Source organism: Miscanthus floridulus, chromosome 10 (assembly GCF_019320115.1).
Source record: "Miscanthus floridulus cultivar M001 chromosome 10, ASM1932011v1, whole genome shotgun sequence".
NCBI lineage: Eukaryota > Viridiplantae > Streptophyta > Magnoliopsida > Poales > Poaceae > Miscanthus > Miscanthus floridulus.
Window position 1 is genome coordinate 108,106,397 of NC_089589.1, and position 11,485 is coordinate 108,117,881.

Genomic DNA, 11,485 nt, shown 5'->3' on the forward strand with positions numbered 1-11,485 from the left:
TCTGTTTTTACTGAAAAACAGCTCCTTCTACAAAACGTTTGGTAGGTCTTTTTCGGAGAAGCTAGAGCCGGAGCTGGGGAAGAGCCCTACTAAACAGGCCCTTACCTTAATTTCACTCGGTTTTTAATGACTTCTTATTTGAGGGGATTGGGGGCGAAGATATTGGAAGAGGCAACTTGAAGATCTTGTGAGGAAGGGTCATAGTCATAGGTAGGCAACCTGTTGGAAGAATCATATTCATTCATATCTTGTCTACAATGACAGTACCACTGTTCTGAGATACAAGCTATATATATCCTAAGTTTGTCTTAAAGTTAAAATATCTTAAGCCCAACTAAAAGTTTATAGAAAAGAACAAAATGAGCATAACTATTACAGGAGAAGTAGATGCTTCATACACGGGACACGCAAACTTTTTGCGCGATCGAGAAAAAAAAAAAGAGAGTAGGACACGATATGAGAGAGACCTCGTTAAACACATGGGACGAGATGTGGCCGTCACCAAATCAAGTCGATCAGCATGAATACTATGCGATGTTTTGTACAAGCCGAAACGGTCCCTTGTCCAGAAGCTAGCTAGGACAAGGAGTCGGTTAAAAACCACTTAAAAAATATATCACACAAGGTGGGGGCTGATCATCGGCGGCGGGCGGCGGGCGGCGACCGGCTGAGCTGTGGTGCAGTGGTTTTGTTGTTGCGCCGTTTTCGAATTGCGGGGCCCGCGGGAGCTTCGCTGCGCTGCATGCGCTTGGACCGCTTCAGCGCGCTGCAAGCTGCATGGGTGCACGGGCAAGCTGTTTGGTTCAGAGTGGCAAAAGGTTGCCATGTTCAGGTGCTGAATTTTGATGGTCTGAGCCTGAGGTTGGGATATATGAATATATGGCCAAGTCAGTCTCCTTAATTAATGCGTGGCCGGATCATCAGTCTCGTCTTGAGTACCTCAGGTATCTTTATTTACAATAATACACAAGCCAACAATAGTTAAATAAATAATGACGATGCTCTCAATCTTCAAATTCGTTGCGTCATGTTGTTCTCTAGAGATGAACGAACAAGGCCGGGCCAGCAACGTAAGGTGTGTTTGATATGGTGGATGAGGTTAGAAATGCCTAGGTGCGTTTGCGGGAGAACATAGTTCGCACGATCGCGCTTGTGAACGAAAGGAAAATGCAGCCATCCATTTCTACGTGCATGTTGCCGAGGAACGTGGATAGAGCACTCACTTCGGGTGGCCGTAGCGAGCTCCGCTGACGCACTCACTGAGGCCGGTGCCGAATGCCAAATCTCCTCGTCGACGTCAGGCAGGTTCGGAATAGCAAGCATATCCCCCTTCCGGGCTTTGGAAATCGGCTCGCGCTTTCCTCGTACCTTCCTCAGGCGCCCGCGGTCCGCCCGGTCCAGCACGCCGCGCCCCACGTCGTCGTCTCCGCGGATGATCGTCTTCCACCTCTCTCCACCCGTGTCTTTCCCCCGCCTGTATATATAACCAAACCAAGTTCACCCGGAGACTAGAAATTTCGCCGTAATACCACAAAAACACATCCACCAACCAACCACCAGAGCGGCCGCTACCGCACGCGCCGGCGCACCGCCACCGCCGGAGGCAGAAGAGAGCATCAGGGGCCGGCCGAGGCCAAGGCAGGCAAGAACCTCCTCCGTCGGGGCAAGCAGAAGAGGAGGAACAGCCAGGAGCTAGCGGAGGACGATGCTTCCGGGCGTGGAGCTCGCGCGGCGGCGGCGCGTGCACTACCACGGCGACGTGGCGTCGTCGTCGGCGGGCGCGGCGGAGCACCACTACTACGCGCACGCCCACCACGCGGCGCCCACGGGCGTGGCGGGGCCCGCGCTGGCGGCGCGCATCCGGCTCGAGGAGAAGCTGCGCGGCGCCGCGCTGCCGTCGACGTCGACCTCGCCGTCCAGGTCGGTTGCCTCTCCCTCCCTCCTCTGTTTCCTCCCCTGTTCTGCATATGCACGCTTCCGTTGGGAAGACGACAGAATCTTTTCAAAAGATGGGGAAGGAAAAACATGAGCGATTATCGAAAGATGAAGCGATTGGACAAGAGCAGCAGAAGATACACGATCGCCCTGTCGATTCCCTGTTTGACATGACAAAAAAAAACAGCTAAGGGGTGTTTAGTTCCTTCAGATTACCGAATTTGCCACTATGCAAAAAGAAGATTCCCTGTCACATCAAACTTGTGGTACATGCATGGAGTATTAAATGTTGATGAAATAAAAAACTAATTGCACAGTTTGGTTGTACTTTGCGAGACGAACGTTTTGAGCCTAATTAGTCAACAATTGGACAATTATTACCAAATAAAAACAAAACGCTACAGTAGCTACGGTGTCCGCACCGAATCCGGCGGCGCCGATTCGGTGCCCAACTAAACGAGGGCTAAACCAGGCCGTGTGTCCTTCTGTTCATCATGCTTGGCCGAGGAGGCATTCGCCGCTGAATTGCTGAAAGTGACATGGTTTTGTGGGGGCATGCAGTTTGCTGGATCTTTTTAGGTAATATAATCGGAATAGTTTTAGTTTAAGTTGTCGCTGTTAGCAAGAGCCCATCTGATTACGGCACCATAGCCTGCGTCCTGCGGGGAGTTCGATTGCAGCATCGGAGCAACTCTGAATTATTGCGTGATCACTGATCACTACTACTAGAAGCAGTACTAATATAATAGGCCTAACAACACCCGCAGTCGATAGATCCTGGTTCTCTCTTTCGTCGATCCATCCCAATTTCCCATGATGCGTTGCCTTCTAGAATATTCTGCATGCTGTGTTATTTATGCTACTTATTGCAACTGGGTGGCAAGCGGACGATGGAATCCTGCATGGGCTGTGTGGTCTGGCTTTTTCCGCTCACCACAAAGAAGAAAGCTGAGTCAAAAGGAGAAAACAGAGAGTATCTTGCCATGTGATGAGAAAAACACTTTGGATCTGTTTCGACTTTGGATCAAGGGCCAGTTTAGTTCCCCAAAATTTTGCCAAATTTTTCAAGATATCCCGTCACATCGAATCTTTGGACGCATGCATGAAGCATTAAATATAAATAAAAAATAAAACTAATTACACAGTTTAGACGAAATCCACGAGACGAATCTTTTAAGCCTAATTAGACTATGATCGAACACTAATTGTCAAATAACAACGAAAACCGCTACAGTGCATTTTGCCAAATTTTTTGGCATCTAAACCAGGCCCAAGTATCACGAACGGGTCAAACCTTGGTTAGACGATTCAGCACTCCAAAGTTCAGAGTACGAAACGTCAGCAAGAACCCACAGTTGACTGGAAAACTGCCTAGCTCAGTGGTCTGCTCAGACTTCCATTTCCATACTTTTCCTGTTTTCTTCAAAACGCGTTCGGCATGACAAACATCAGAATGACCTAACCTCACGCTTATTGTCTTTTGATTCGAGTTGTGTGATTGTCTCCTAGCTAACATTCGGCACCTGAACCAAACGCAGGTGGAGCAGGCTGATGCGCGACGGGTCCGGGAGGTCGACCCCGAGGCACCCTCGGAGCACCCGGCGGCGAGACGAGCAAGACGTTGTCCCGGCGACCGGCGCCGAGCCCGAGCCCGAGTCCTGGCGGCCGGCGCCTCCCGACCCAGCGGCCCTCCTGCAGGCGGCGGCGGATATGCCGGCGTCGACGCGGCGCCAGCGCCGCGCGGAGCTGACGCGGACGCTGTCGAAGGTGGACGTGTGCGCGGTGTGCCTGGACGAGGTCCGGGAGGAGCGGCGGCAGCGGGTGACGCGGCTGCCGTGCTCCCACAAGTACCACTCCGAGTGCGTCCTCCCCTGGCTCGCCATCCACCCGGACTGCCCCTGCTGCCGCGCGCTCGTGCCGTCCGCCGACACGCTCGTCCACCAAGTTTAGCTCTAGCAGGGGGAGGGGGCTAGCTAGCTGTTGTTGCTGCCGCTCGCGATCGCGGCTGGTGCTGACGGCATGGGTCTCGTCGGCTTCCTCTGCTGACGGCAGAGGGATGGATGGCACATTGGCACTGAAAGAGTTCTTTCGGCTTGTTTGTAACGTACCAGTATGTTTCTTGTTTTTGACGAATGTTTGTATGTTTGTTAGCCGGCAGCTGCAAAAAAAATTTTTAAAAAAATAGCTGCAAAGTTTGTAGCATAGAGACAAGGGAGACGAGCTCTGGACCTCTGGTGCTGTGTTTGTATTCAAATCCGGAAATCCCTGTGAATCACACGAGCTGTGGTACGTGGAAAAAGGTTTCACTTTTTTTTGGGTTCAGATGCCATTCCTGCTCCTGTAGGCTGTGTGCTGTTCCATGATTTGTGTTTTTTTCCCACTTCTTTTTCCCTGAATGATGGATAGCTAAAAATTTAAAAATGGCGTGCAAATGACGGTTTTGACAAGTCGTCTAGGGAAAAAAAAGGAAAGACAAAAATTGAAAGAACTAGTGGCAACATAAAAAACTGAACTTCTCCTAGTGTCACACACACACACAATTTACTTTTAATATCAAACAATTGAATTTTACAGGTTTTTTGGTACATAGGTGAGAGGGAGGATGAAATTTGGATTTTTGTTTGTGCAAGGTGACTTATAATTTTAAACAGAGATAGTCTTTTTTTTTCTTTTGAAATTAAAGTAAAACTATGATTAGTCAGAACCATGAACGTGGCGACAGCGGCCACGAGCGCCGCTTATTCGGCAAGGAAAAGGCCATGAGAGCCCATGCCACGGTGGCTGCCTCGGCGTCCGTGTCACCTCCACGGGGCACGGCAGCAGCCACACAGCCACGGCGGAATCTGCCACTTACCGGGGAATTCGTCGTTGGTACTTCAATTCTACGTGATCCACTGAGGCCGGGCCTGGTTTAGATTGGGTTAGAAATCAGTATTTGGCACGGTAGTATTTTCATTTGTATTTGATAATTATTGTTCTATCATGGTCTAACTAGGCTTAAAAGATTCGTCTTGTAATTTACAATCAAACTGTGTAATTAGTTATTTTTTATCTATATTTAATACTCCATGCATGTGTCAAAGATTTTATGTGATGGAGAGAGAGTGAAAAATCTTGCAAGTATTAAATGTAGATAAAAAAATAACTAATTACATAGTTTAATTGTAAATTACGAGACGAATCTTTTGAGCCTAATTAGGCCGTGATTGGACAATAATTATCAAATATAAATGAAAATGCTACAATGACAAATACTGATTCCTAACCTCAAACTAAACAAGGCCTGAAAGAAAAAAAGACAAATGAAGAAAACTTTAGGCCCTGTTTAGTTCCGAAAAATTTTGGCTTTTGGCTACTGTAGCACTTTCGTTTGTATTTGGCAAAAATTATCTAATTATGGACTATTTAGGCTTAAAAGATTCGTCTCACGATTTCTCGGCCAACTGTGTAGTTAGTTTTTTTTTTCGTCTACATTTAGTACTCCATGCATGTACCGCAAGATTCGATGTGACGGAGAATCTTAAAAATTTTTGGTTTTTGGGTTGGAACTAAACGGGGCCTTAATGAAAGGAAGGAAGTATGGCAAATCTGCCACCCCTTGCATGCCGTGCATCTCCGGTAAGTGCCAGCGTCCGCCCATCGGACAATAACCCCGGACCGATACTATTTTTGCCTTTGTTTAAGTTCTTCGAAAGAAGATTCTTCGTTACATCAAATTTACGATACATGTATGAAGTACTAAATGTAGACGAAATCAAAAACTAATTATATAGTTTGTTTTAACTTTACGAGATGAATCTTTTGAGTCTAATTAGTTAATATTTGGATAATAATTAACAAATACAAATGAAATGCTATATATGCAAAATTTGCGGGTGCAAACTTTGCTGAACAAAACGCGCCCCTACTTTTTCCCGTCCACAGTAACAACGCCCAGCTTCCCGCCCACCGTAAACCCACGCGGCAAGTAGCGTGCGTGCGCAGACGGCATATGCTGTCCCATCGTGTAAGGCCCACTCGTCCACAACGCATGCAATGGCTTTTAAGAAATTAAAAAAGTCATAACTCTTAAACTAAACATCTAAATTAAATTCCCATTACATAATCAAAATTCTTGCAATAAATCCTTCCAAATAAGATCTCACGTGGATATATTTGATATTTTTTTAACGAACATTTCTCTTATAAAGATAGAACATTTTACATTATCGAGTTCAAAGAACAATGTTTCGTCTTTGTAAGAAGAATATTCTTAGTTTAGGTTCATGAAATTGATATTATAATATACATAAAAATAATTAACATGAATACTAACATAAATAAAAAATAATGAAATCTAGAGCAAAGCATAAGAAAAAAAATACGTAATAGAAAAATTTTTAAAAGAATATCAGGTGGGTACTTTTCAAATATTCTAAAAATATATTATAGAACATCACATGTATACTAAATGAACATCACTAAATTCATCATAGAACATCACAAAAAACATAATAGAACAACACGTGTACTACATGAACATCACATAATACATCATAGAACATCATTATACACTACGTAAACATCACATGCATACTACGCGAACATCACAACATACATCATAGAACATCACATTTATACCACGTGAACATATAAAAAACATCATAGAACATCACATTTATAACACGTGAGCATCACAAAAAAATATCATAGAACATCACATATATACTACATGAACATCACAAAAAACATCACAGAATATGACATTATATAACACGTGAACATCATAAAAAACATCGTAGAACATCACATCTATACTATAAACATAGCATCTTATGAAATATAGAAAATAAAAAATTAAACATAATAAATAATTAAGTAAGGTAAAATAGAAAAATAAAAAATTAAAAAAGAAAAGAAAAATCATATGAAACGAAAAAGAAACAAAAATAAAAAATAAATTAAAAAAACAAAATTAAAATTAAAAAGAACATGAAAGCAAAGAAAAAGAAAATAAAAAAGAAATAAAAGAAACATAAAAAATGAAAAGAATAATAAAAACATATAAAACAAAAAAATAAATATAAATAAAAATGAAGCATGAAAACAAAAAATAAAAGGGAAAAGAAAAGAAAAGAAAAATAATAAGAAAAGAAAAGAAAAAATAAAACATACGTGCCTACCTACCTGAACGGAAAAGAAAAAGAAAAAAAGAAAAGAAAAAGGAAAAGAAAGAAAGAGAAAAAAGAAAACATACATACGGAGTACCTACCTACCTGGACGCTGCTGGAAATCCACGCGCTCGCTCGTGCATGCATGTGGACCACGCGTGGGCCTCGCTACTGTGCAAGCGCATCGTGCGGGAGCCGTTCGGCGCACGGCTTCCGTCCGGCCGTTCGGACGCGAAGAATCGCGTGCATATCCTCCCTCTGCATCCGCCGTGAATCCGTGGTTGTGCGTTTCCTTTCCTTGAGTCGACACGGAAAGAAAAAAGGGAAAGGAAAGAACGTGTGGTCTGCATGGAGAAAAACGGGAGATGATGCAGGGGGAGGGGGAAATCGGCCGGAGGGAGTGTCGGTCGCCCACACTTCGTCGTTCTACATAAAAACGATGACATTTGACGTTTTTTTTAGTTGTGTAGTTGTATGTAATATGTGTGTGTGTGATTGATATATATATATATATATATATATATATATATATATATATATATATATATATTATATATATATATATATATATATATATATATATATATATAGGGAGAGGCTATTCAGTAGCCGGCTACAAAATAAGTTATTCTGTAGCCACCTCCATTTACTATAATTTTATATACTAATTTACCATAATATCAATACATATTTACGATAGTTGGGTTACTATAACACATGGGGATATTTACCATAACGTTATATTAAACCACTTAGTAAGGAGTTACTATAATCTTGTAAATTAACATAGTAACTATCGTAACTCAAAGTGGCTACAGAATAAGTTATTCTGTAGCCAGCTACATGATAGTATTTCTATATATATATATATATATAGCCTGTTCGTTTATTGGTTTCAGCCAGCCCAAACCAGCTAGCCAACAGTGTTTTTCTCTAAAAAAAACCAGCACCAGCCAGCCCAAACCAGCACCAGCACCAACCAGTGAACAGGCCCATAGATATATAACTACTATCATGTAACTGGTTACAAAATAACTTATTCTGTAGCCACTTTGAATTACGATAATTATTATGTTAATTTATGAGATTATAGTAACTCCTTACTAAGTGGTTTACTATAACGTTATGATAAATATCCCCATGTGTTATAGTAACCCAACTATAGTAAATATATATTGACATTATCGTAAATTAGTATATAAAATTATGGTAAATGGAGGTGGCTACAGAATAACTTATTCTGTAGCTGGCTACTGAATTAATATATATATTGTAGATCGTAGATTAGCTAACAAATGGTGTGGAGATGGCAGTTTTGATAAGTCGACGACTAGTGAAAAAATGAAAGAAATAAAATTGAAAAAGTTAGTGGCTATATAATTTTTTCACTCTTTTTTCCCTTATTAGCTACTAACAAGTAACAAATGGCGTGGAAATGACAGTTTTATTAAGTCGCCTACGGAAAAAATAAAGGAAAGAAAAAAATAGAAAAAAATGAAATCCTACTAGTGTTAAACAAACACACAATTCTTTTTTATCAAACTATGAAATTTTTGCAGTTTTTGTTTTGGTACATAGTCCGTCAGTCCCAAAATACGGTCGTCCTAGAGATGGACACGGCAATCAAGGGAAAAAGGAAAAAGACAAAAATATCTCTAAATTTTCTCTTTCCTGCTCTCCTCGTTCACATCCGCTTCCGCCAGTCACCTGCGCCCCCGAAGCCAAGCCTGCTTTCACCTCGCCGTCGGTTCGCTCCGCGTTGAGCTCCGCAAGGGAGGCCACGACCTGCGCCACCCGTCTTCTCTGCGTAGCGCACAGCCAGGAAGGCAGCACCAGCTCTCCCGCCGCTGCCTAGTCCCGGCCGGATCTAGCAATTCATGCACTTCCCTGACCCATCCCACCACCGGCGCCCTGCCCTCCTCCACGCCTCTCTCGCGTGCGCCCTATCCGTCCCAGACGCCTCTCCGCTGGCGCAAGGGAAGGGGAGGCCGCCGGCGAGGGTGGGAGAAGTAGAGGAGGGAGGGGTGAGACCGCTAGATCTCTGCGCGCTCCGGTGTAGCCTCGGAAGCAGCGTCGCCTCCAAGCCAAACAGAGGAGAAGAGGAGGGTGGGTGTCGGCCTCCTGCCGGTGGAGGAGGAGAGGGCGGCCGGCGGAGGTGAAGAGGTTGGGGTCGTTCATGGACAGGAAGAGAAGGGGTGGCGGAAGATGAGAGAGGAGGGGTGAAGGGAATCCAGGTAGGACCCTTAACTAAAACGACTGGGTTTTTTTTTGGGACACAGTTCAAATGCTACAACGATCCTTTTTCTGGGATAGAGGGAGCAGATCAGAGGAAGGATGAAATTTTGAACTTTTGTTGGTTCTGACGTTTTTAGTCTTAATTAATTTCAATTTAGGTCAGGCCTTATACTTTGGGCTGGACTGGAATTGGTCTTTTCTGGCCCATAGACACCCAGCCAAATTCGCCTTGACAATTTCGTTCTTACCCAACGGAACTGCACACACCAAATCTTCTTCGTTTGTATATAGATCTAAATAGTGTCTCAGTCCCTAACAGGATGCAATTCTATCTTCATTTTAGCCAAGCTTTCTAAATTTTAAGCAAACTTATAGTAAAACTATGAACATTTATAACATCAAATAAAGAGGCAATTATTTCCTTGGCCCTAAAAAAATTGTTGCTTATTTTCTTGGCCCTTTGGTTTCTCGAACTTGTCTATTTGGCCCTAAAATGAATTTTCTTAGGTTTCTTGGTCCTTTCGTTAGTTTGATGGGCTAACGGTGTTAAGTTGTATGCAAAAATACTCTTTTACCTCTTGCGCTAAAAGGTGCAATATAAAGGTCTTTCAGCAATCTACAGATACACTGTAAAGATCTTTCAGGCTGTCTACTATATATCAATAATTTTCAAAAACAAGGTACAATATTTTTTCAAGCATGAAATCATTTTTTTTATATATTTGCACATGTTTGACAAGTCAGCTTGTTTTTTAAAGTATTATTTTTAGGCCATTGCGAAAAAAATCCACTGTTCGCCTAAACGGTCGTTTAGCCCGTTTAAACACCGTGTAAACGCTACACGGTGGTGCGCCGTTTCCGTTTAATCACCCGTTTACCACGTTTAATTGGCCGTTTAGCCTGTTTAATGGGACGTTTTGCCCGAATAATGGCTAAACGTTAGGTGACCGACTGTTTACCGTTTAGCGTTTAGAAAAACACTGAAAAAATCCATGGGTGGATTTAGGCCATTATGATTTGTCAGGCATAGCATGAATAAGCTGACTACATGCAACTCTATCCGAATATTTTTTTAACAAAGTTGACTATAAGCTGATTTGTCAGGCATGTGCAAATATATAAAAAAAATAATGATTCCATGCTTGAAAAAGAATATTGTACCTTATTTTGGGAAATTAGTAGGCAGCCTAAAAGACCTGTATATCATATGTGTAGATTGCAGAACTGTTGCTTTTGGTGCTAGGGGTAAAAGAGTAATTTCATGTACAACTTAACACCTTGGCCCATCAAACTAACGAAAGGGCCAAGAAACCGAGGAAAATTCATTTTAGGGCCAAATAGCCAAGTTCGAGAAAAAAAGGGCCAAGAAACTAAGCAGCACCCGTTTGAATCCTTGGAATTGAATTTATTCTAATAATTACAATTTAGATATAGATTAATTAAGCTAATATAGTTATATATGGAATACATTTGTATATTTATTGTTAGGCATGCAAGGGACATACTTATTTTGTTGCATTTCTATTGTAGGGAAGTGAGTTGAAGGGTGTGCTATAAGTTGAAGAGTATAATTATAGCATAGTGATCTATAGAATCCATTTCCCTCTCACACACTATAAATTTGAGATAAGCTTATTTATGAGCTTGTGAAAGTTATGGAATGTCAAATTCCAAGCCAAATAGCCTAATCCATTAAGTAGATTTCAATTCCTCCAAAATCAAATAAAATGTATTATAAGAATATATTTTATAATAATAGATCTAAAGGAATTAATTTGGTATGATAAATACTGTAAGTTTTTGGTACGCACTTGGTCAAATACAAGACAACGTTACTATTTATTATATAACTAGCAAACGTGCCCGTGCGTTGATGGAGCCCGAAACATCTTGACCGGACTATGTATCATCGCTAGACGCGAGTTGTTCGAACTCGAGTTACAATCATATAAAGACGAAGGACACGAGAACATTCTAAGAATTAAAAAAAAGTGCGGAGAATCTGAAATGTGGATACCATTTTTTATATATTTAGATAAACTTACCATATTTTTTTACTTCTACTAAACATATACTATATTTCTTTTATCCTTTAGACAGAAGGTACATTCAGCTGACCGTGACCAATCCATGATATTGGTTAGCGGACCCCAATTCTTCTCCCC

The 11,485-nt window shown here is 42.1% G+C and overlaps 1 protein-coding gene across 1 annotated transcript; it reads left to right on the forward strand.

The window, feature by feature from the left end:
• The first annotated feature begins 1,363 nt into the window (after positions 1-1,363).
• On the forward strand, positions 1,364-4,546 carry LOC136485277 (putative RING-H2 finger protein ATL71). Its single transcript, XM_066482191.1, has 2 exons — positions 1,364-1,920; positions 3,474-4,546. Exons 1-2 carry the CDS (start codon positions 1,706-1,708, stop codon positions 3,883-3,885), a joined length of 627 nt encoding a protein of 208 aa, XP_066338288.1. The 5' UTR covers positions 1,364-1,705; the 3' UTR covers positions 3,886-4,546.
• The last annotated feature ends 6,939 nt before the right edge of the window (positions 4,547-11,485 follow it).